Below are 26,312 nucleotides of genomic sequence, written 5' to 3'. Positions count from 1 at the left end.
AAATATTTACGGGGAGATTGAGCCCTGGTTCTGCGAATGGTGCAAATGTAAATGTGTGCATGTTTTGTTTTGCAGCACACTCCCTGTCAGATACAGAGGCAGGGTTCGTGGACATTGCCTTGTGTTTGGCCGCTCACAGCCAAGGTATTAACAGTTATAGGTACTGCCCTGACAGTAGCAAGTTCTGTTCTAACAGATATATTGTACGAACAGTTATATAATATTCTTGGTTCTTTCGGTAAAGTCACGTAGATGGGAAATAATAAAATAATAAAAATAAAACATAATATAATAAAATTCTCACGACGTTTCGGCCACAACGCAAGCAGCCGTCCTCAGGTGAAGAAACAGAGCTGTCGGAAAGACAGCGCTCCAATGAACACTGCTAAGTTTGGCAGCGTCTTTTAAGCTGGGTGGGAGGAGGAGAGCGCCTTGACAAATGAGTTTACATATCAACAGAGGAATTCAGGATATTGATGATAAATGCAGATATGGGTTTAGTCACTTCTTGCGGAGTGTGTAGGCGGTGGGTTGTCTCAAAGTCATATTATGCTAGTGTATTATGTAGGATTAGCAGTAATAAAGGGAGGGAAATGTTAATAATAAAGAACTGCAGCAGCCAGACCACCGCGTATCAAGCTAGTGTATTATGTGGGAAACAAAAAGGGAGTTTCTAAATAACTACAAATACCCTACTACCATACAATAAACCGATGTGAAAAAAACCTAAATATAAACTACATCAATATAATCAATGTACTCAATATGAGAGGATATGGCGCTGAGTGGACTTGCCAATGACTGGTACCAGCGGTGTCAAGATCGACCTCTGTGAAGGAGGCTCGTGAAGGACGATGCTGGGCAGTTGGAGGTGGTCGCCCTCCAGCAACAACGGAAGTCAGAGGAGCGACGCTCACAACAAACAGCGGCTAAAACACAGCAAGTTTTCACACCAGGGGGCACAGGTGGTGCATCAGCCACTCATCTCAATCAGTAAACCCATGGCATCTGGGTCTGTCCCGTGACCTGCCAGCGGGCGTTTCACACTTCACGTAGCCTTAATGTGCACCTAGCCTGGCACAAGCACTGTTATTGTTGTGTGCGTGCACGCGTGCCCCGTGTGTGTCCCATTGTGGTGACTCATTGCGCCCCTTCTGACAAGCAAGCGAGCATCAGGACTCAAGGTCAGTGAAAATATTTGTTAACATTTTTTGTTACTTTCTTTTAATTACTGTACAGTATTTATTACAGCATAATATTCAAATGCACAATATTTTTTCTTTGTTTTACCGTGCCACATTTCATAACACTGACCTATGGACTCTTAAATACAATACATTGTTATGTTACGAATTACGAACTGTTCGACTTACAAACGGGCCTCGGGAACTAATTATGTTCGTAAGTCGATGACTGCCTGCACAGGCGATGCCGGTACCGTGTTAGGAGCAGATTGCTTGGGGGGGGGGTGGGGAGCTTTCCTCGTGCAACTCGGCGTTGCAACCTTGCCACCTCTGCTCGGTGCTTGCTACCTCTTCCCGGTGGCTGCCCCAGCAGAACTTTGCGCTCTTCCGAGCTGCACAACTCGACTGGGTGCCTGCCCGAGACCTTTGAGTCCTGCGAGTTGGTGACCTCTGCACCACGGCCTGTGCCAAGACCTGCGAGTGCCAAGACCTGCGAGTGCCAAGACCTGCGAGTGCCAAGACCTGCGAGTCTGAGACCTGCGAGTCTGAGACCTTTGACCTTGCGACAATTTGGCGGGCCCCCACTTGGACCTTTCGTCTGAGACCTGTGACCTGTGACCTTCGGTTCACAACACTCTTTCTGCCGTCATTGAGCAGTGGAGGTCTTGAACTTTCATCGCTGTTTGTTGATAGAGATATAATCTGACCAAATTGTGTTACCGCCATTCATGTTGACCTTGGTTTTTTGTGACTTGCGTTATCTCATTACATTGTAACTGCTGGAAAATCTTAAATATTCCCTTCCTTTGCAACACCTCCGGTTACATTACTTCTGTTCTCTTTCCCTTAATCCTTGCCCTGGAATCTGCTTACCTTGATGGGTCTGTGGTTTGAAACAAAAGCAATTTAGAACTTTGTATCATTTGTATTGTGGTTTATTTTACATTTGGGCAGTGACCGTTTCCTGTAGGTGAGGTTGAGAATTAATCTCTCTAAAAGCAAGCAGTACCTGGGCTCTCACTCGTGAGGTTGAGAATTCATCTCTACAAAACCAAGCAGTATCTGGGCTCCCACTCGTGAGGTTGAGAATTCATCTCTCTAAAAGCAAGCAGTATCTGGGCTCCCACTCGTGAGGTTGAGAATTCATCTCTCTAAAAGCAAGCAGTATCTGGGCTCCCACTCGTGAGGTTGAGAATTCATCTCTCTAAAACCAAGCAGTATCTGGGCTCCCACTCGTGAGGTTGAGAATTCATCTCTACAAAACCAAGCAGTATCTGGGCTCCCACTCGTGAGGTTGAGAATTCATCTCTACAAAACCAAGCAGTATCTGGGCTCCCACTCGTGAGGTTGAGAATTCATCTCTACAAAACCAAGCAGTACCTGGGCTCCCACTCGTGAGGTTGAGAATTCATCTCTACAAAACCAAGCAGTACCTGTGTTCATAGATGGCTTCTTGGTTTTGGGACCTTTGAGAGCTTCTCCAATTCCGCCTTTTGGAGGTGACAGCCCCAAAAAGCCCAACCATACCCTCACGATCAACCACACTCATACAACACACGAATCCAGAGGATATAACTTAAGTGTAATACAAAACGAAACATCATATTTAATTTAACTTTGTAATTAACAAAACGAAACATCATATTTAATTTAACTTTGTAATTAATTTTTTTTCAATATTGAATCTGAATTTTCATTCATGGAAAGTAATATTTAGTCTTCAGATAAATACGTTTTTTGCAAAAGCAGAATGGAGTTCTGCTTACATTTGCTTCATCATGAAGGTGTTATTAAATAATGGGTTTGTGACATCACCATTGCGTGCGTGGCACTCTTAGACCGCAGATCTTGGAGGACCAAATTGTGCTGCCGTAACCATGCTGAAAAACAAGCTGTAAACCTCTGATCTGTAGGGTACGAACTGCAGACAGAATTCCGTGATTCTACACTCTTAAATACACGCTCATACAGTATGCAATTACAAAAAACCTTATCGGGTCCACACCTGAACACAGATATCGTTATCTGAGTGGGAAGCTGACCTTTACCCCCACCTCAGACTCGACGAAGGTGAAATCCGCAGGTGCGAATACAGTGCGGTAACCTCCACCAGACCCCGTAGCAGCATCCGCGCGGCGACGCTTGATGTCGCATTTTGTGAAAAATGGCCAAGGGTTTAGTGGCAATTTTGTCGGCGATTCTGACGTTGATGACGGCGGTCGCGGTGTCGCTGTCAGTGCTACTGTGGTTAAAGACAACTGAAACTCAACCAGGTAATATAAAGCGCTGCACACACATCAGTAAATTGAAACGCATGTGCAAAGTCTGTTAAGATGCCATGTCTGGCAATAGCACAGGCGGTAAGGTGTTCAAACACCAAAGAGACATACTTGCTTAACCCGGTCTAAATGCAGTTCGGTGAAATGTAATGAATCGTTCCAGTGGGACACTCAACGTGATATTTTAATCTGTGTACGCGTCATGTTTGCTTCGATGGACGCGTCAAGGCGCTTGACCACTGTTGTAAACCATCTCAAGGGGTTTCGCGCGTGAAATCCTAGTATGTAATGGACAAATATAAATAAATCCGGAATATAAATACGTATAAATATATAACAAATATATGTAATATACAAATATACGCGTAAATATTTATCGCGTTTTATTTGGCTACGTGAGTTTGTAATTTTGACTGAGTTTTAATTTCCTAAATATACAGGGTGACCCAAAGGTCAGGGCACAAGGGATTATATTTATTTTACTGAAACCCAAGGGTGATGTTATTTCTTTTAACAAACTGACTTCCATTAACAATGCATTAATGAATGCTCTTTTGAATTAAATGTAGAACTTTTTTTTAAAGATTACCAGTAAAATCTTTGAACATTCAACAATTATGTTTAGCCTCAATTCATTCAGGGGTCTTGGTCGTGTTTTACAAACTACGGGTTTGAGGTGACCACCCCACAGGAAGAATAATAATATAAATAATGATAATGAGATTAAATATTAACTTAAAGAATAATCAAACGTTGTAATGCCAGTCTCAATGAATCTCGTCACTCCTGTTATGTGTTTGAAGGAGGGGGCGATGATTACGATGCACGTTCCAAATGCGAGTTCATTTTAAATTTGGACCATCATGCCAGCACACAACGGCCTACCCTTGCGAATGACGTCAAGGGATCTTAAGCACGTACACGGAGGAGAAGACGGCGCGTAGTTTCACCGTGGTTCGAGTACACACGCACGCAGTATTTACCGTGGTGGGCCGCCGGATTCGAACTACGAGCCTCTGCAACAGGCGAAGACCCGTTACCGCTGAGCCGTGGCGCCGCTCAGTGAGATATGGAGAACAAATACCCGGCGCCTTCTCTCATCAGTTTGGATGTTGGAGCCCGAGGATCTTCTGGGACTGCACTCACGGGCCGAGCGTAGATCTCGTATGTAAAAAAAAAACCTCGATATAGTTTCGGGGATAATTTCAACACCGCAGGGGTTGTAGCGAGAGGGGTCCAGAGAGGAATTGCATTCACCGGCTGGGATTTTGATTAACCTACACGAGCCACTCGGAAATATTGGAGAGGTCAGGTTGAGTAGTCATAGAGATGGATTTGTGAGGCTTGAGTATGTAATGGCTGTGTTCTTGTACAGATGAACGATATGCTGGTGTACACGAGGTGCTGCGGTACACAAGATGCTGACGCATACGGGATGTTGATGTACATGGCACGTGCTATAGCACATCTGTGGAGACTTGCCAGAAGAAGGGGTTCCAGCAAGTACGGACGAATGTTCATCTGTTCCAAAGGAAAAATTTGGACTCCACCTGATCCATTTGTTTGGAATAGTGTGTTGCCCCTCGCATGAATGAGTTAAATCCGGGTGCTCCTGTTCACTCCCACTCATCAACTGGTTGAACACACCTTAATATACAAACATACAATGCAGTGCCCTCGTGAAAAAGTGTTGCTAATTCCTTGGTAAATAAGCCAAAATTAGTGTTATCATTGTATATACAAACGTATAATGTTACTGAATTTCAGAGACAGAGAGTCGGCAGATCAACTATATGATTGGTGTTGGACGAGCGGACTGCACAGGCCCTGCTGTTGAAGTGGCAATGGTACCAAAGGCCAAATGCATTGGCCAGACATTCATGATACACACTCACTGCTTCACACACCCACTCACACAGCGCTTCACACCCCAACTCACACACCGACTCACAACAACAACAACAACAACCGCCATTTGCCACTAAGTGGCGATGACGTTACCACGACACCGACTCATACACACAACAACCGCCATTCGCCACTAAGTGGCGGTGACGTCACCACGACGCTTGTGCCAGGCCATGTGCACCTTGAGGCCACGTGAAGTGTCGAACGCCCGCTGGCAGGAGGTCACGGGGCAGACCCAAGTGCCACGGGTCGACTGACTAAGATGACTGAGATGGCTGGCTGATGCACCACCTGTGCCCCCTACTGTGCCAACCTGCTGTGCTTTAGCCACCCGGCACTCCACTCATTGTTGTGAGCATCGCTCCTCCGCCCTCCGTTGTTGTTGGAGGGCGACTGCCTCCAACTGCCCAGTAGCGTCCTTCACGATCCTCCTCCACAGAGGTTGATCTTGACACCGCTGGTACCAGTCATCGGCAAGTCCACTCAGCTCCACGTCCTCCTGTACCACATCACTCCATCTCTTCTCTAGCCCGTGTCGCGCCCGTTTAGCCCCCCCGATCCGGCCGAACAAAAGCTATTTCGGCATGGGGTGGCTGGGCATGCGGGCTACATGACCCAGCCAACGCAGCCTTGCCTGCCGGAGGAGCTCACCGATGGGACCTTGCCCAGATCTTTCAAGGATTTGTGAGCTCCTCACACAATCCGTCCTGGTTAAACCCAGGATGGATCGTAGGCAGGCTAGCCCAAATGTTTCCAACCGGCGAAGATGTTCCACCAGGGGGGTCTACGTTTTGCAAGCGTAGAGAAGGGAGGGAATGACCGTGGCCGAGAAGAACTGAAGCTTAGTGCGGAGCGACAGACCAGGTAGCTTCCACACAGCATTACTCAACCGATGAAAAGATATTGCCACTCGACTGATTCGGAGTGAGACCTCTGCTGTTAAACTAGAGCCGGTCATAAGCACACTGCCCAGGTATGGAAAACTCTCCACTCTCCACAACTGCCCCATCACTGATTGGGAGTTGTGGGGGTGGAGTGTCCGATGGTACAAAATACCCAGGCAGGTGCTTAGTTTTGGTGGGGCTGATGGTAAGGCCCCATCTCTTAGTGGCACGTTCCAGTCTCAGCAGCAGCATCTCCAACTCCTCCTCTGAATGAGCAGCTATTACCAAATTATTGGCATATATAACGTGGTTGAGCAATAGGGAGCCATCCCTTGACCGCACCCGGGCATCGATCAGCCTCCCATTATATCTGTACCAAATGGAGATTCCTCCGGTACAGCTATTGAAGGCTTCACGAACTACTTGGTCAAAATAGATGTTAAATAATATGGGAGCCAGAGGACATCCCTGTCGCACCCCAAGGTGTACAGGGAATGGATCTGACTCCCGGCCACATAGTTTTACCCGGGCCCGCTCACCATCATGAAGGTCCTTAATGATCGTGAGCAGAGGGTCAGGGACTCCAAAAGCACGAAGAATAACCCAGAGCCCAGGCCTACTGATGGTATCATAGGCCTTGACCAGGTCAATAAAGCAGAGATGTAGGTCTTGCTGGAATTCCCTACTCCTCTGCTGTAGCAGACGGACAGAAAATATGGCATCTGTGCAGGACCGCCCTTTCCTGAAACTGCATTTGGGCTCCGCAAGCCTCTCCTCAGCGTGCCTGGCAAGGCAATGTTGCATAATCCTTGCCAAGACCTTTCCCGGCACACTGAGGAGTGAGATGCCCCTGTAGTTGTTACAGTCTGTGCGGTCCCCCTTCTTAAAGAGGGGGACCACCAGGGCATCCTTCCAATCCTGCGGAACCCGTCCAGTGGTCCAGACTGTTGTTATGATGTCATATAGGGCAGTCTGTGCACAAACGCCACCCTCTCTCAGCATTTCGCTTGGGAGATCATCTCTGCCTGGTGCCTTTCCTGGTCTCAGACTCCAGATCGCCTTCAGTACTTCCTCAACAGATGGCACCTCAGCCAGCCACTCACAGGGGTGACTTCTTCCAATATTTGAGGGACCGCAGAAATGCTCATCAAATCTGCAAACCTGTTGCTGGGGGTCGGAGATTGGATCACCGGTTTTTCCTCTAATAATGGTAATAGGTGTGGCGCTGCAGGTTACTTTTTTGATGGAGTTAAATAGAGATTTGTGATCGCGGGCCACTGAGGCAGACTCCATCTCCTCAGCAACCCGCGACCACCACCCATCCTCGCAGCGCCTTTTCACGGATCTCCAAACCTCCGAGCGAAGGCTGCGGTAAGCCTCCTCATTCTCTGACGTGGGATTCTGTAGCTGATGACAGTGGGCCTGTCGCTTTTTCTCAACTATCATGAACACCTCCTCTGTTAGCTAGGGTCTCTGGGGAGGTCTGGGCCGCGTAGCCAAAGCAGCCAATGCAGCTGCATGAGTCACAGTCCTAAACCTCGCCCATTTACCCTCGACATCAGGAGTGGGGGACGATGCCAACCCCAGCTGCAAGCGATGATGAAATTCTCGCTTACAACTTTCATCAGATAACTGAGACCAGGCCACTTTAGATTGGAATGGGGTCCTGGGTGTACACCCACCACCGGAGTGGAAGAATGGCAGGCGCATCTTACAGATGACAAGTCGATGGTCAGAAGGCAGATCAGCTCCACGGTAGGTCCTGGTGTCAAGGACATGGGCTCGCATCCACTGGTCCGTCACTATGTAGTCCAGCAGATGTTCTTGCTTGGACCCGGCATGCATCAATGATGTTGTGTGGATGCGCCAATGCCGGAACAGCGTGTTGGTAATTACAAGCCCATGGGCTGCACAACAATCTAGCAGCCTCCTACCATTGTTATTGAGCTGATCTGGCCCATGCCCTCCAATCACTCCAGACCAGGTGCCATCATCATGACCAACTCCGGCATTGAAGTCACCCAACAAGATGACTCTATCCCGAGGTGCCACTTTAGCCAGCACCTGTGACAGGAGGTCATAGAAGGCATCTGACTCATCGGCTTTGCCTGCTTCCCTCCACGGATGTTCGTCTTCGGTGGGGGCATAAGTAACCACGACCACCACTCCTCGCCTCCGGTTGATGAGAAGGCGAGCCCAAAGTAGCCTGGGGCTTACAGCTTCCCACACCTTACCGCCACGCTCCCACGCCCCCTTCACTCTTTTGTTCAAAAGAAGAGCCACACCCTGTTGTTTGGCAGTCTGCTGCCCCGAGTAGAGGACTGTCCACCCCTCATGGTGGCAGGAGCCAGAACCGGTGCACCGGACCTCCTGAATGCCACAAAGATCCAGGCGGTACCGATCCAGCTCCCGACAGAGGAGTGGCAGCCTCTCCTCCGCAGTGAGCATTCGAACATTCCACGTGGCCACACGAAGTGGCTTTTCATTGTTTCTGGAGGAGCCCCGAGGGTAGAGATTCAATCTCCTGGCTCCGTCAATTGGGGTTTGGGCAGGAGACATCATAGACGCCTGTCCCCCCGGGGCCTCCGGCACAAGCTTATTAGTTATATATTTAAGTCGTGGTTTCGTGGTAATTTTTTGAACGTGGAGGGGTTACCAGCCCCTCGCACCCATCCAGAGCCCCCGTTTAGCCACTGTGGTGATCACAGACGCCATGAGGGGAGAGGCCAATTAGAATTAGCCCTCTCCCCACAGCACTGTCCACGACAGAGTTGCCTGTCCGGCACCGCGAGGAGGTAGGGGGTTGTTTTGCCGGACACACACACCGACTCACCCACTCACTCACACACCGACTCACCCACTCACTCACTCACTCACACACCCACTCACACACCGACTCACACACACTTGATTCGCTCTTTTAATCCCAATTTGTATTTGATGAAAATGAATGCCCATCGCAAAAGCAGCGCACCAGCAGCCGGATTCAGAAGAGCTGAGAGGGCCCTTGCTGACGGAGCAGAATGCACGAGGGAGCGGCATCGTCGAGGTCCGTGCCGCACGGTGAGGAGACTGTGAACGCTTTGTGCACCAGATGGGCTACGCCAGCCCGTCGCAGGTCTCCAAGGGAATCCACACGCGCCTCTACAGCCGCGCCTTCATCGCGGCCGACTTCAGCGGCAACCGGGTCGTGTTCGTCAGCGTTGATGTCGGCATGATCTCGCAGAAGGTCAGGCTTGAGGTGAGTCACTTTCTCTGGGGGGACTTGGCTTACTCTTCCACACTGGCCAGGTATCTTGGATGAGCAGGGAGTACCCACAATGTACTCCCACCAATCGCAGGTCCAGTGTGCTATCCGTCACACGACGCTTTCGAACAACAGGGTAAATATGGCGGGAGGGTGGTAACACTTTTGCCTCACGGCAAGAAGAATCTGGGTTCGATATCAAACTCGGGCCCTTTCCGCATGGCGTTTGTACGGTCTTCTCCTGCTGTGCACGAGTTTTCTCCCAATCGCCCGCTTTCCAACCCATAGCTAAACAAAACGTCGACAGTGCAGCTCGTATTGGCCAAACACTCCAATGCCGAAACAATTCATGCAAACTACTCCATTGGGATTCCACACGGCAGTATCACCCTCTACTGCAAACAAACAAAAAACAATCGGCAAGACACTCCTGCAAAAAAGTGTCCCGAGATTCAGTGGGTCTCTCCTGGATAAACAAGGATCCCCCACATCACATTTGAACCATTCTCCGATCTCACTTCGCGACCCACTGACGAGGAGACGAGATGGGAGCCCCTGGTTCGTTTTTCTGGCGTTATCGCCAAGATGCATTCTCTCCCCTGACACCGCATCTCCATCTTATCTGCAGCCTCTACCGATGGTCGTCAGTCTCTCCCGCTATCGCCCGTGATGTCCCTGGCAATATAAACATTTTGTCTGACGTGCAACTGATCCGCAGATGGCGTGCGGACAACATGAGCCGAGATTCAGAGGCATTTCACAGCAGTTGCTGCAGCAGTGCACTAACGTCGACACTAAGTGATACTGACCACCCGAGTTTCAGCCACGGCTGACATCAGTGGCGAGATATATCTGGACCGGTCCTGGGTCCACCCTTCACCAATGAACGATGCCCACCGTGGTGAAGTATGTTCAAACAACCCCTGTAACCGACACGGTGTGGCCTCCATCCAGCAGCGGATTGAAAAAAATGTAAATTTTTATTATTTTATTTGTGTATCTCAATAAGCCTGAATATCTCCTGCTCGGTTAAATGCAGGACACTTATGTTCAATAAAGGATACTACTACAGCTGTGCAGTGCCGTTGAGTTACAGTGTTCATGTTGAAATGATCTTTTTTTAGGTGTTAATGCGGCTAAAGGATAAATACGGATCACAGTACAATGAGTCGAACGTGGTTCTGAGTGGGACCCACACTCACTCGGGACCCGGAGGATACTTCCAGTACTCTCTCTTCGTGGTTGCTTCTCAAGGATTCATCAAACCCTGCTTTGAAGCCATCACTTCAGGCATCCTTCACGTGAGCCTTGCACAGCACATCAGCACGATTCCACGCGAAACTTCTCTTCTGGCACACACCTCTGCTCTGATGCAAACTCGGCTCACACGGACTGATCGGAACTCGGGTGAGCCATGCGTGAAACGGAAAGATTTCGCCAGAGCAGCAGATTGTGACCGCTCGCAGAAAAAATGTTGGAAGAATTGCTGCCGCCAATGACCAGGAACCCATGAATTGCTGGAATGGCGTGGAATGCTTGACTCTACCGGTACGGTAATTTTTTGTTTATTCAAAGTGCATCTGTTTTCCAGAGTATTGACATTGCCCATGGAAACATGAAACCAGGCAATCTCTTTCTCAGCCGAGGGGAGGTGAAAGAAAGCAACATCAACCGCAGCCCCTTCTCCTACCTGAATAATCCAGCAGCGGAGAGAAGCAGGTACCGTTCTGCACGTCTTTCCGCGCTCCGCTCGCGACCACGGGAAGGAAACCTTTGAACTGCAGTGCCTCGCGTGGAACGTTCTTCGCGCCGTAAACAAGCCCCACTTCACATTACGCAATGTTTGCATTTTCCTGCCACACGGGGTGCCGACACGTTACACGAGTAGCCGTTACGATCGTTGGAGTCCATAAAACCGGACAGAATATGAACTTATTGAGCGGTACACACACCGCGATTCGCAACCCTGGTCAGAAAATCTTGCGGGGTGGTGGTAGTGGTGATGCGTCAACATCAGTTCTCGTGATATCCAAGCAGTCGGAAGAGGAATGTCGGTTCAAATGTTGCTTAGAGACTGTTTTATGAGGACCGGTGTGTTATGCTGCACCGGTGTACCACCAATACTTTCATATACCGAAATAAAAACGTCACGAGGCAATTCGTTAACAGCAACAACAACAGTGACGGAGGATACGGAGACGCAGATGTGCCAGGCTGTGACACTTGGCTTCGTCTCGGTACGTTCAAATTGGACAGCGCCAACTCCCTGGAGCGTTGTGTGCTGATGGCACCGAACGATGGCTCAGCTCTGCCGCCGATGATCCCTGAAGCGATCCGGGCACTTTATGGAACGGCGCTGAGGGCGCGTAGCAGCATCTGTTTTTATCTTGTGGTCTTTACAGGGCCAAGATCCTTTTCTGATTATTTTTCACGCTGTGTTCGTCCCTGCGCAGGAGGAAATTTCACTTCAATCGCAACGCAGCCAGGCATCGGCATTGCCAGTTTTCTGCTCTTCTCTTTTTGTAACTCATCTATTCAAATGGTCTTCTATCCTACATCCCGTTAACACCTATATCTGCATCTCCATTTGTCCAGCTCACGTCATCTCTGTCTCTAGTTTACATCTCTCTCCATTTACTACATTTCTCACATTTATTTATACTTTATATCTCATTGCAAATGGGGGCCCCAATAATTAATTTTCCTTTCGTTTTTTTTAGATGACAAACCTTACTAATTGACTGTGTCGAATGGTGGCGGGTTTTACAACACATTTATATTTACGCGAAAGTCTACGTGTTAAACGCAGTTTAAAACTACAAAAACATTTGGTTACAGAAAGATGATGTGTTCCGAGTCCCCACTTGCCATGGCAATATAACAAAGTGCACCCATTCCCATGGTCGTCGCTGAAGGAATCTAACTGTGTTGTGTGGTCAACATCCAGAAATTATCACGGGAAACGTATATATTGAGCGGTGTTCTATTTCTGCAGGTACAAAACCAACACCGATGAGGACATATTGCTCCTGAAGCTCGTGGACCAGGAGGGCACACCCATCGGAGTGGTGACGTGAGGCCCACATCTCTTACAGGCCTCCTCCTCACGAAGCATTTTTGGGAGGCTCAACCAGGAGGCTCTCCGGTGGCAGCTCCTCACTCCTCCAGCCACGCCCACTTTCACATAGCCACGCCTACCTAGTCACTACCCCCACCGCTCACAGTGAGAGTGGCCTCCTTACACTGTCTGGATGTTGGTCCCCACTTTGTGCCCATAGGCCCCGCTCGCCACTCTGCCAGCCTCGCCCACTACTCCGGTAGCCCCACACTTTGTCCAGATCATCAGTCAACCGTGAAGCCGGAAGATGTGTCCACCTATCAGACTCCCACATCCATCCCTGATTGGTTGAACAAAGACTGCAGAACAAAAATAAACATTGTTTTTTTTCTGAATTGGTCTTATGCAGCTCTGTAAATTAAGTAGTGGGTCTATTGACATCCAGCGAAACCTCCTTGTTGGGTATATGAATGGTGTAGCCCCAGTATTGAGGACGCCTAATAAAGGCACTTCAACAGGGGCACTTCAATTTGGGCCAGTCTGTTATACAAGGTGTAGAGGATGTTCGGGACATCCTCACACACAAATGCCACACAACCACGGGTTAAGGGTCATGGGGGCGCGGGTTAAGGGTCACGGGAGCGCGGGTTAAGGGTCACGGGGGCGCGGGTTAAGGGTCACGGTGGAGCGTGTTAAGGGTCACGACGGGGCGCAGGTAAAGGGGCACGGGAGCGCGGGTTAAGGGTCACGGGGGCGCGGGTTAAGGGTCACGACGGGGGCGCAGGTAAAGGGGCACGGGAGCGCGAGTTAAGGCTCACGGGGGCGCGGGTTAAGGGTCATGGGAGCGCGGGTTAAGGGTCACGACGGGGGCGCAGGTAAAGGGGCACGGGAGGGCGAGTTAAGGGTCACGGGGGCGCGGGTTAAGGGTCATGGGAGCGCGGGTTAAGGGTCACGATGGGGGCGCAGGTAAAGGAGCACGGGAGCGCGGGTTAAGGGTCACGGGGGCGCAGGTAAAGGGTCACGGGGGCGCGGGTTAAGGGTCACGACGGGGGCGCAGGTAAAGGGGCACAGGAGCGCGGGTTAAGGGTCACGGGGGCGCTGGTTAAGGGTCACGACGGGGGCGCAGGTAAAGGGGCACGGGAGCGCAAGTTAAGGGTCACGGGGGCGCGGGTTAAGGGTCATGGGAGCGCGGGTTAAGGGTCACGACGGGGGCGCAGGTAAAGGGGCACGGGAGGGCGAGTTAAGGGTCACGGGGGCGCGGGTTAAGGGTCATGGGAGCGCGGGTTAAGGGTCACGATGGGGGCGCAGGTAAAGGGGCACGGGAGCGCGGGTTAAGGGTCACGGGGGCGCAGGTAAAGGGTCACGGGGGCGCGGGTTAAGGGTCACGACGGGGGCGCAGGTAAAGGGGCACGGGAGCGCGGGTTAAGGGCCACGGGGGCGCAGGTAAAGGGTCACGGGAGCGCGGGTTAAGGGTCACGGGGGCGCTGCCGTGTACGCCACCCATTGCGATGATTGAGGGGAGGGCACTCCGGTCGGATTGGCCCCCAGCAGGATTAGCAGTAGAGCGGTAAGCCCGAGAAGGGAATGCGTGTTAAAAAAAGGATGGCAGACGGGCTACATAAGAGAGACGATTTGGAGGGTTCGGGGTTGGTTTTCGATGATGAGTGGGAAGAACGGTGTGAGTTGCCTTGAGAATAAAGATCCTGCTTAAACCGTCTCGAGCCTCCTCTTCAAAGGTAATGCGCTGCTCGCTGCAAGAGTCCCAAACGGAGAAATCTGCCGACGCCAAGACACGATGCCAATGGGCAGAGCTGGAGTATAATTTGGAGCAAGCGAGACGGTGTTCGAGGTGACACTTGTCTGCTGGAGGGGTGTTTCAGGTCACCCCACGCTGTTCTCTCACGATCGGCGATTTCCGTCACCAAAGCATGGGCGAGTGAGAGACATCGCAGCTCCCACAAGGCCGTGCAGAGCCAATGGGAGGTGTCAAATCAACACGTGCAATGTTTGCCACGGGACAACATGGGAAGAAGGAGGTAGCGCCTGCTTACTTATTTTGCTGCCGATATTCTCCACAAGGACACCAACTTGTACGGTGTACGTTTATTTAAAACTCCTGCGGATACGAGGCATACTCAACACTGTTGCTGGTAAAGCGACGGTGTGGCACTAAGAATAGTGCCTTCATGTCTGTACTGTATATAATATTAAACACTATCGTTATAACCTCAACAACTATCATATCACTCCAACGTTACCTCGGCTATTCAGTCCCAAGGTCGACTCTACCTAAACTTTTCTAGATTTAAAGCTTTCGTGACTGCTAGGATCCATACTCTTTGGTTCTATTGGGTAAAGTCACGTAGGTGAAAATAAAATAACAAAAAATCACGACGTTTCGGCCACAACACAAGCGGCCTTCATCAGGTGAAGGGACGAGACTGTCAGCGTTGTCCTCCAGACAATCTCGTCCCTTCACCTGATGAAGGCCGCTTGTGTTGTGGCCGAAACGTCGTGATTTTTTGTTATTTTATTTTCACCTACGTGACTTTACCCAATAGAACCAAAGAGTATCTACCTAAACTATTTAGAATCAACATCACGCGTTCAGAGTCTTTGGCTGCTATACATTTCCACGTGATAAGCCACACTTCATTGAGCTATTAATTGTGGCCAGGTCACTTTTGAAAAATAACAATATAGCTCAGTGGGCCTTACCTGGTGAAACAAAAGAGGCTTCTAGTTTCAGTTTATAAACCCAAACAGTCGCACTCAGACGCAAAGCTGCCTCAGTACGGAGGTAACCCAGACACTCCTCTATTGTACGGCGTGAGTGATAGAGCAGTCGACTCAAACATCAGCATTGGGGAGACAAAGGTGGCCTGGAGTGGTATTGGCCACCAACCCCTTGTGTGCCGTGCTAGCCTTAATAGGTGTGTGTGCTGTGTCCTATGTGTGTCCTACAGCTGGTTTGCGGTCCACGCTGTCAGCATGAACCTCACGAATAAACTCATCAGTAGCGACAACATGGGCTATGCCGCCTACCTGTTCGAGCAGGAGATGAACCCTGGTTTCCTGCCTGGGGAGGTGAGTGCCAGCATGTATAACAATTCACTTGTGGACATGTGTGTCCACGGATACTACACCGGTGTGCATTCAACCGCACGCACAAGCAAGTCTTTTCTTTAATAGAAGACAAAATACCAGCCATTGATACGCCGATTATATATACGTATCCCCCTGTAAGGCCACTGTTATGTTAATGGTCGTGTTGAGCTTTTCCTTCTTACCACTCGTCTGCAGACTCACAGCACTCCCACTGCCCATACCACAACCCCTGCCGCCACAGAGGAGATGGAGGCAGCGGAGCCCGGCCGGGAGATATCGAGGAAATGTTGATTATTTTTGAAGGGTTTTCCTCTTGCTCAGTAGCTACTTAATCGATCATTATTCATACGCCAATTTGAAAACTGGTCATCAGGAAAACATGTTTCAGATTCTTCGTAGCCACTCGATCTCTCTGCCCTCTCTATGTGCTACAGTGAGGGAAAAAAGTATTTGATCCCCTGCTGATTTTGTACGTTTGCCCACTGACAAAGAAATGATCAGTCTATATTTTTAATAGTAGGTTTATTTGAACAGTGAGAGACAGAATAACAACAACAAAATCCAGATAAACGCATGTCAAAAATGTTATAAATTGATTTGCATTTTAATGAGGGAAATAAGTATTTGACCCCCTCTCAATCAGAAAGATTTCTGGCTCCCAGGTGTCTTTTATATAGGTAACGAGCTGAGATTAGGAGCACACTCTTAAAGGGAGTGCTCCTAATCTCAGCTTGTTACCTGTATAAAAGACACCTGTCCACAAGCAATCAATCAGATTACAAACTCTCCACCATGGCCAAGACCAAAGAGCTCTCCAAGGATGTCAGGGACAAGATTGTAGACCTACACAAGGCTGGAATGGGCTACAAGACCATTGCCAAGCAGCTTGGTGGAAGGGCGATAGCTCGAACGCAGCGCCGATTGCGTGTTTTTTTATTTTAAAGCCGCGGCGTTATTGACGAATGTGTTGAGAGTTATTTTGTGATTTCTGAAACCAGTACATTGTGCTGGCCAAAAGGGGACGTTTGGTAGCCTCACCACATCCAAGTGTTTAGCCTGTTCGCATTGATAAGTAGAGTCTCGAACCGCTCGGTGACCCTCCATGCGACTGGTGGAAGCGACTGCACTAACCTGTCGTCCGCGGCGTCTGCCTGTTGCCCTGCAGGGACCGTTTGTGGCGCTGTTTTCTTCATCGAATTTGGGAGATTCCTCACCCAACACCAAGGGCCCACACTGCAGCCAGACTGGGGTTTCCTGTGCCAACCTAAACAGCTACTGCGCTGTTGGAGGGGTACGTGTCTTGCCTTGCCACAGAATTGCTCCACATCGCAGTAAACAGCTGTGATGCTTAACGCGCGCCACTGCTGGTGGAAGGGCCTCCACTAAAGGGAGCTGCTGTAGAGGGTATTTGGCCTACTGCTCCACGCCAGTCTTAGAAGAGGTGGGAGTACCCACACTTTACCCCACTACACAAGACCTGCCAATCAAATTATTGTGCTGTTCCCATTTATACTGCCGGGTGAACAGAGGCGGGGAGGATTTAAGAAACTTCAGCCATTGTTTTAAATGCCGCACAAGGAGATGCAATCGAACCGGTGACCTCTGTTGTTCAAGTCCGGTGTTCAGTCCATCACATCACTGTGGCAACGTCCCACAGTCTTTTAATACACGAGGCCGATTGTGCGTGGACTGGGTATCTTGTGCTATTCCGGCTGTTTCACAGATTGAAACTGGACACTGCAGTTTTAATGTTTAGCTTCCCCAGTATGATGTTTTGTCAATAACGTAGTTAGGGGTCGGCCTTTGCGTCTACCACAGGTGGCAGTAGACAGTGAGACTGCAGATGTAGATTAGACCATCGTGGATTAACAGAAGTCAACTCTCGTATCGAGAGACAGTTGTAGAGGCAGGTGTCTGCGTGACCATGTGGGTCACGAAGCTTGAATTCAACAAAGCCACGAAGGAGAGAGTCTTCTGGGCTTTGAATAGAGATGCGTGTGGTGGATGCCACGGCCTCTGGGTGGTGCCAAGGCCCAGTGACAGTGCGTTCACCGCTTGTTGTAGAGGTTCACGGTTCAATTCCTGTGGCCGCCCTAATTAACGCTGAGATGTGTATTAACAACAAAAAATATTTCCGTCACAGTGGATGTAAACATTTCCGTGACGTCATTCGCAATAGAGAGCACAATGCTCCACATTTTTCTAATTTGAAAAGTTACCCGCAAGTTACTCAATGGGGATTAGGCACAGCAATCACCACCTCCTCCTGTGAAAGCTTTGCAGGACCCTCTGAAATAAATAATCTTGAGACTCAGTGAGGCTAAATAATAATAACGTCAGGAATGGTTATTGAAGCCAGAAGAGCAGTTTCCAAACTATGTGACCAGGTGGTGGTCCCTCGGGGTTACGGAGCAGACTGGGGCATTCTGGGTACCATCGCCCTCTCGTGGTGAACAAGGTGTGCATCGTACCCGGAGGGTGATTTGTTGAAGCGGCGAGCGTCTTTGTTTGTCACAGTCAAAGACGTGCATCAGCATGGGACCTGGAGACGACATATTCGAAAGTACAAAACGCATTGGGGAAAACATTTACTCAAAGGCCAAGGTAAGTCGGTTTCATCATTATCAACATGAACATTGCCATAGTGCCATCTTAACACTGTTATCATGACGGTGGCAGCAGGGAGGTGGTGACACAGCGGCGATACTCGTGCCTCACTGCAAGAAGGGCCTAGGTTAGAGTCCCCACTTGGGCATCTTCTGTGGGAAGTTTTTATGTTCTCCGCCCTGTTCTGTGTGGGTTAGAGTCCCCACTTGAGCATCTTCTGTGGGAAGTTTTTATGTTCTCCGCCCTGTTCTGTGTGGGTTAGATTCCCCACTTGGGCATCTTCTGTGGAAAGTTTTTTGTTATCCGCCCTGTTCTGTGTGGGTTAGATTCCCCACTTGAGGCATCTTTCTGTGGGAAGTTTTTTGTTTTCCGCCCTGTTCTGTGTGGGTTTCCTCTGGGTTCTCCAGTTCCCTGCAAAGCAAAACACTGCAAAATGTAAAACATCCCAATGCTCAAAGATTACTTTAAAATTACTCAATTGAGATTACTCACAGCAGCAACCGCTGTTGTGAAAACTTGGCAGGACCCTCCTGAAAAAGAGTCTTGGAACTCATTTCGGCTTTCCTGGGTAAACAAACGTAGTAATAATAATCATAGCATTGTCATATTGCCATCATAGCACTCCTACTTTAATGATGATCATCATAATTTTTAATGAAACACCTCCTTGAGTCATGACTGCAAGGGGTTAGCCTGCACTTGAACTACAACCCAACCAGGAATGCCAGCCCATTCCCTCGCACTCAGGCAAGGGAATTCGGCAACCCGGCCATGAAGCAAGCGCCAAGAGTGGCACACCTGCCTATAAATTAACATGTGCATGGACTGATATTCCTCTACAGTGAGGGAAAAAAGTATTTGATCCCCTGCTGATTTTGTACGTTTGCCCACTGACAAAGAAATGATCAGCCTATAATTTTAATGGTAGGGTTATTTGAACAGTGAGAGACAGAATAACAACAACAAAATCCAGAAAAACGCATGTCAAAAAATGGTATAAATTGATTTGCATTTTAATGAGGGAAATAAGTATTTGACCCCTCTGCAAAACATGACTTAGTACTTGGTGGCAAAACCCTTGTTGGCAATCACAGAGGTCAGTCGTTTCTTGTAGTTGGCCACCAGGTTTGCACACATCTCAGGAGGGATTTTGTCCCACTCTTCTTTGCAGATCTTCTCCAAGTCATTAAGGTTTCGAGGCTGACGTTTGGCAACTCGAACCTTCAGCTCCCCACACAGATTTTCTATGGGATTAAGGTCTGGAGACTGGCTAGGCTACTCCAGGACCTTAATGTGCTTCTTCTTCTTGAGCCACTCCTTTGTTGCCTTGGCCGTGTGTTTTGGGTCATTGTCATGCTGGAATACCCATCCACGACCCATTTTCAATGCCCTGGCTGAGGTAAGGAGCTTCTCACCCAAGATTTGACGGTACATGGCCCCGTCCATCGTCCCTTTGATGCGGTGAAGTTGTCCTGTCCCCTTAGCAGAAAAACACCCCAAAAGCATAATGTTTCCACCTCCATGATTGACGGTGGGGATGGTGTTCTTGGGGTCATAGGCAGCATTCCTCCTCCTCCAAACACGGCGAGTTGAGTTGATGCCAAAGAACTCCATTTTGGTCTCATCTGACCACAACACTTTCACCCAGTTGTCCTCTGAATAATTCAGATGTTCATTGGCAAACTTCAGACGGGCATGTATATGTACTTTGTTGAGCAGGGGGACCTTGCGGGCGCTGCAGGATTTCAGTCCTTCACGGCGTAGTGTGTTACCAATTGTTTTCTTGGTGACTATGGTCCCAGCTGCCTTGAGATCATTGACAAGATCCTCCCGTGTAGTTCTGGGCTGATTCCTCACCGTTCTCATGATCATTGCAACTCCACGAGGTGAGATCTTGCATGGTGCCCCAGGCGAGGGAGATTGACAGTTCTTTTTTTGTTTCTTCCATTTGCGAATAATCGCACCAACTGTTGTCACCTTCTGACCAAGCTGCTTGGCAATGGTCTTGTAGCCCATTCCAGCCTTGTGTAGGTCTACAATCTTGTCCCTGACATCCTTGGAGAGCTCTTTGGTCTTGGCCATGGTGGAGAGTTTGGAATCTGATTGATTGATTGCTTCTGTGGACAGGTGTCTTTTATACAGGTAACAAGCTGAGATTAGGAGCACTCCCTTTAAGAGTGGTCTCGTAATCTCAGCTCGTTACCTGTATAAAATACACCTGGGAGCCAGAAATCATTCTGATTGAGAGGGGGTCAAATACTTATTTCCCTCATTAAAATGCAAATAAATTTATAAAATTTTTGACATGCGTTTTTCTGGATTTTCTTGTTGTTATTCTGTCTCTCACTGTTCAAATAAACCTACCATTACAATTATAGACTGATCATTTCTTTGTCAGTGGGCAAACGTACAAAATCAGCAGGGGATCAAATACTTTTTACCCTCACTGTATGTATGTTCACACATACTCTCACGATACAACAACTGAAGTCTTTTAAAACTAATTTATTTTATTTAACAGGTAAACCCCAGCGAACTATTAGCTATTTTTCAGAATTGACCTGGCCACACATAATAGCTCATCGAAATGGCTTATATCATCGTCACATGTGGGAATTTCTTGGAGCAGCCAAATAATCTAAACGGATGTTTCTAAATGTGTAAAGAAAAACTAGAGGATCCAGAGAGAAATTCATCATCAACCAGGGAGGACATTCAAACTCCAAATATATAGGAGTCAGGGTCAGGATTGGAGCCACCGTGGTCGTCCATATTAAAGTAATCGATGCTTTCTATTGTTAGACGCAGGCCGCCAACTAACCTGCAACATCTGCGTACTACACAGGCCAGATTCATGCAGCTATTGGGGCCATCATCACCATCATCGTCGTCGGCAATATAATTCGCATTACCATAAAAATAATTACTATCTTTGGTCAAATCTTCATTCTCACCTTCATCTCTGTCGGAGAGAAATAATTCCAAGTCAGCATTCCCGGAAACCCAGAGACGCTCTAAACTTGCTGAGGAAATTGGAGAGTCCTCCACAGTGTGTTTGTAATATGCTGCTCAATGTTGCTGCATGTACCTTATGGAGTGGGTCACCACACACCCACTCCGAGCTCCCTCCAGAGGCCTCAGACACAAACATGAATTGACTCTCGGCCGTTGGGGAAACTTTCCACCAGTGCTGGAATGGTCCTCATATTACCTGGCGGCTCTGCCGTGACAAACTGTCCTGGCACTGCCCTGACCCCTGCCATAACCACCACCCACTTTGAGCCTTGCCTCCAACGGTGAAATTACACCAATGAATTGGTAAGTACAGATTTGAGCATATTTCCTACACAAGTGACCATTATTTCACGAATCGAAGATAGGAATGATGAGCAAAACCTCAACACGAATCAGGGCCACCACTCATTTAGAGTTTCACCATTGTCAACTTTGGAACCTGACTAAAATGGGACGACGGTTGATTCCCTCTGCCCAACACTATGATATATGATATAACTTGTGATATAACTATGATATAACTTGTTCCGTGACAGTGCTTTCTGTGCCCGGGATGAATGGCTTCTTTGCGCCGGGGTATGACAAATTGAGGTGCCCTTTTCCCGACTTGCAGGAGCTGTTCTCGGGAGAGGGGAGGACGCTGACCGGTCCGGTGAATTCTGCCCAGCAGTGGGTGAACATGACCGATGTTGTTGTTCGGTTCAACTCCACTCACACAGTAAGACATCCGTCAAAAAATTCGCGGAGTGGTGACGCGGCCCCGCGGTAGTGCCCTCGCCGCTTGTTGCAGAAGTTCACGATTCCGTTCTGGCAGGCCACCCTGGTGAATACTGCACGTGTGTTAACCGTAAAAGATGCACCATCTGCTTCACGGACAGACGTAAACAAATCCCCTGATGTCATTAGCAGAAGAGTAGGCTATCGCGTGCTAGCGTGATGGTTCAAATTTGAAAAGTTACCCGCAAAGTACCTGACTGGGTAAACCCATGTCACGTGTGATGACAGACTACACCCCTGCATGAAACACAGTGTGAGTTCGTGACAGCACTGTGCTATAATAATGCTGCGAATACCACGTGTCCTGTTGATCTGATTGGACGTATCGTACCAGTCTCCACCGGGCATTGCACTGCAAGGCAGCGCTACGAGTGGTACTTGCTCGTCACGAGAGATGCAGTTGTGTTGTTGTTCTTCTTCTTGTTGTCGTTGTTCGTTCTCCAGGCGAAGACGTGCAAACCGGCCCTGGGATACAGCTTTGCAGCCGGCACCACCGACGGCCCGGGGTCACTGAACTTTACGCAGGGTAAACACCCCCTGCTGTAGGAGCAGCGGTAGCAGCAACGGCAGACTCCATTATTTAGCCAGATGAAACACAGGCCCAGTGAGACACACGTCACGAACGTGACCTCTTTTTCTTTGGCGACCTGGTTCGCATCACGTCATTTAGAATACATCATAAAATCATTGAACACCGGTTCAAATTAAACAGATCCAAGACTACGTTTAGCAATAATGTCATACTAATTCGATAAATATAGGGAGAATTACATTAACTAACATTAAATGTATAAGAGACGGGGAATGTGTGATGACTGGGAAGGGATGCAACGACATCAGGAAATTAGAGGAAAGTGGAGAACATGGCATCAGATGGATTAGAGTGGAAAATGTCGGTTTACGGCAATGGGGAAGCAGTAACACAGCGGTCTAATCACAACATGGAGAATGGGTTCCTTAAAGCATATTTAAATCGGGATTGAAAATACATTTCTTCAAAACTGCTTTTAGTGTTTAGTTTGTTGTCCTTCCCCTGCACCTCCGATTAGCACGGTTGGCTACGTACAGTGTGAAAGAAGTTCAATGTACATACATCCATTTATCAAATCTTCAAACGTATAATATCGTCAGTTTAACACGTAGGCTTTCGCGACCAATATTATTCATAATAAAGGTTTTTGGGTTAGATCGCGTTTATTTATAAATGTGTCGTAACCCTCCACCACCGGACACGGCCAATCAGCAAAAAAAAAGTGTCACGTTGACAAAAGACAAATAATTCACTACTTCAGCCCACCGGTGTGTCGAAGAGTTAATCCACATTTACAGTTTGAGTACGACGTTTCGCTGGTAAATACTTCCAGCATCATCGGGCAATTCGCCAGAATGGTAAAGCCCTCGCTTGCTCCCGGTTTTATATAGAGCAGCAGGGTGACGTCATCACTTAACTCATCAGGTGCAGTGATTAGAGGCGGAGGGGGGGGTAATGTAATTATATAATCGATTAGTAATCAGTCATTGGTTATGATTAGTAATGAGTTGTAGATTAGTAATTCTTTAAATCAAAATGTAATGTGTATTATTTAATAATATTATTATTAATAATATTATTAATAATAATAATAATTAATAATATTATTATTAATAATATTAATAATATTATTATTAAATAATACACATTACATTTTGATTTAAAGAATTACTAATCTACAACTCATTACTAATCATAACCAATGACTGATTACTAATCGATTATATAATTACATTACCCCCCCTCCGCCTCTAATCACTGCACCTGATGAGTTAAGTGATGACGTCACCCTGCTGCTCTATATAAAACCGGGAGCAAGCGAGGGCTTTACCATTCTGGTGAATTGCCCGATGATGCTGGAAGTATTTACCAGCGAAACGTCGTACTCAAACTGTAAATGTGGATTAACTCTTCGACACACCGGTGGGCTGAAGAAGTGAATTATTTGTCTTTTGTCAACGTGACACTTTTTTTTTGCTGATTGGCCGTGTCGGGTGGTGGAGGGTTACGACACATTTATAAATAAACGCGATCTAACCCAAAAACCTTTATTATGAGTATAATATCGTACCGGTGGAAGCCTCAACTCTGGAGGCTGTTTCCAGAGTGTCCTTCTATGAGAGTATTTGACCAATGGCTTCGATGACTCTTTCCAATAATTGCAGGAAAGTGGAGTTCTGGCCGGAACTCATTTCCAGAACTGTGTTTACTTTTAAACAAAAATAACTTTGAGAATACTGTTTGTTCCTGGCCACTTGACATTTTGGGCCTTTGTGCCTGTGCTCAACGACTGTGTTTACAAAAATAGTCCCACCACTCCGCTCCTCCCTGACCAACGATGATCATCGTGTCCAACAGGGTTGGCCCCACTCTCACACAGCATCACGAGATGCGGTGGCATTTTTACCTCTTTACATCTACGTTGCATTACCTCCACCGCTGTCTCCAGGCACCTTTCTGGCTCTGTGTATCTCATACACGTGAGCTGCACCTCTCTTACCCTTTTTCCATTGGCACATTCGAGCCACGCCATAGTGGTTTGGTTTTCGCCTGGCTTACAAACTCTGATACAGAACAAATATCGTGATACGCTGGCCTCGTGAGACGTGCAAATCTGTCTCAGGTCCAAGCAGGGCCAGCGGTGGGGTTAATTGCTTTCATCGTGTGTTGTGTCGGTCGGTGAATTTGGACATGCAAGACATCATCACTTGTTCGTCACGTGGGACTTCCACAGGGCGGCTCGGCCTGTGCAGCGGAAATACACCCTGGTGCCCCCTGAGTTGCCAGGGCTGGCTCGGCACAGCCCTAGCTGGCTCAGTTGTGCAGTAAGAAAAAGGGTTATGTGCACGTGCCTTTTGAATGAGCAATGCGCGAGCTTCGTGTTTACGGCTTGTGCTGGTGTTAAAATGTTGAAAGTTCTTCGGTTAACCTTACCTGCAGAGCCTGGCGGTGGCAGCTGTGCACGTGGCCAGTAATGCAGCTCTATGGAGCCAGCAAGGGTTGGTGGATCACCGCACAAATGCTGTGAAACTCCCTTCCCATGGGCATCAGGGAGCCGTAGCCTGGCTCGCCAGGAGGAGGCGGATTCGCGAGTTACTAAATTCCCAATTCGCTACCCGCCAGACTCCAGTATTCACGAGTTGTACGTAGTGCCTACAGACCACTCACACCGGGGAGGTGCGTGCAGAATGTTGTTACTACATTTGAAACGGTCTGCCGCCAAGATTGGGCACGCCTCCTCGGCTGCCCGCTTAGTCCTCAAGTCTCGCAGTCATCCCGCTCAGAACTCGCCAGTTTGCACTTTTACTTTATACGTACTTACAGTCGACTCGTTTATACATTTTGGTAGAAACGAGTCGATTGTGAGGTCCATTCAAAATAATGCGAAATGCAATCAGGAAAAGTGTGTTGCGGCGAGCCCTCCCCCAGAGCTAAACTGATAACGAACTGTGCGGCGTTGTTATCAAACACCTGCATCTCCCGAAGAGTCATCCTCCTGAATTCATCACCACTACCTAAATCGTCGTCAAATCATCATCATGTTTACCACTTTCCCCCATGTGCACGTGTACCAGGAACGTAACCCCATGTTTTTCCCATTGGAACAAGGTTTCTACATTTGCGGGCGTTTTCCAGAACGTACCGCTCACGGATAGAGGGTTTACTGTATCATCTGTTCCATCTGAAAGGAATAGAATGTTACCCCCTCAGACTCTGGGCTTTCTCTGGGTGTTCTACTTTACTCATTCATTGTGTGAACACATCTTAATATAAAACACATACAATTTAGGATCCTCCTGAAAATACTAATCGGAGTGGCTTCCGGCATAAATAAACAAATATTGTCGTCTTTATTACGATCCAGTTGGTAATCCATACTCACAAGAGTAGTGCTGCTCTTATAACCGGAACAAATCATCGAGTGCTTAGATGTTGCAATGTGCTCCAGTGTTGTAAGATATTGCCAGGTGCTCCACCAGAATCTACCAAGAGCAAACCAGGTCACTGACCACAGCCCAGGGAGATCAAGTAGGTGTGACCAATTATTTAGGTCAATGATTGCCTCATAATAACAATTAATTGTTGACGATTGTAAGGTAGGGAGTTAGTTTGCTCAATGCTAATTGATCCACCGATTCCTTTCTTGTTAACCCCTTGGTTTCGTGAAAACGGCTCGGCAGGGAGATAGATACGTGGAATTCGCCTCGTCGCGC

The 26,312-nt window shown here is 48.3% G+C and overlaps 1 protein-coding gene across 1 annotated transcript in view; it reads left to right on the top strand.

The window, feature by feature from the left end:
* The first annotated feature begins 3,140 nt into the window (after positions 1-3,140).
* The window catches only part of ASAH2 (N-acylsphingosine amidohydrolase 2), a 41,114-nt gene continuing 17,942 nt past the window's right edge, over positions 3,141-26,312 (top strand). The window contains exons 1-11 of the mRNA XM_032959122.2: positions 3,141-3,457; positions 5,231-5,310; positions 9,350-9,496; positions 10,627-10,803; positions 11,094-11,221; positions 12,498-12,575; positions 15,527-15,647; positions 16,834-16,959; positions 18,186-18,272; positions 21,904-22,008; positions 22,512-22,593. Of these exons, the coding sequence (XP_032815013.2) occupies positions 3,349-3,457; positions 5,231-5,310; positions 9,350-9,496; positions 10,627-10,803; positions 11,094-11,221; positions 12,498-12,575; positions 15,527-15,647; positions 16,834-16,959; positions 18,186-18,272; positions 21,904-22,008; positions 22,512-22,593 (1,240 nt within the window). The 5' untranslated portion in view covers positions 3,141-3,348. The remainder of the gene's footprint in view (positions 3,458-5,230; positions 5,311-9,349; positions 9,497-10,626; positions 10,804-11,093; positions 11,222-12,497; positions 12,576-15,526; positions 15,648-16,833; positions 16,960-18,185; positions 18,273-21,903; positions 22,009-22,511; positions 22,594-26,312) is intronic.

The sequence above is a fragment of the Petromyzon marinus genome, chromosome 22 (genome assembly GCF_048934315.1).
Source record: "Petromyzon marinus isolate PM22_M1 ecotype Great Lakes invasive population chromosome 22, UKy_Petmar_22M1.pri1.0, whole genome shotgun sequence".
NCBI lineage: Eukaryota > Metazoa > Chordata > Hyperoartia > Petromyzontiformes > Petromyzontidae > Petromyzon > Petromyzon marinus.
Note: the sequence above shows the minus strand (reverse complement) of the source record. Positions and strands in the feature narration are given on the sequence as shown.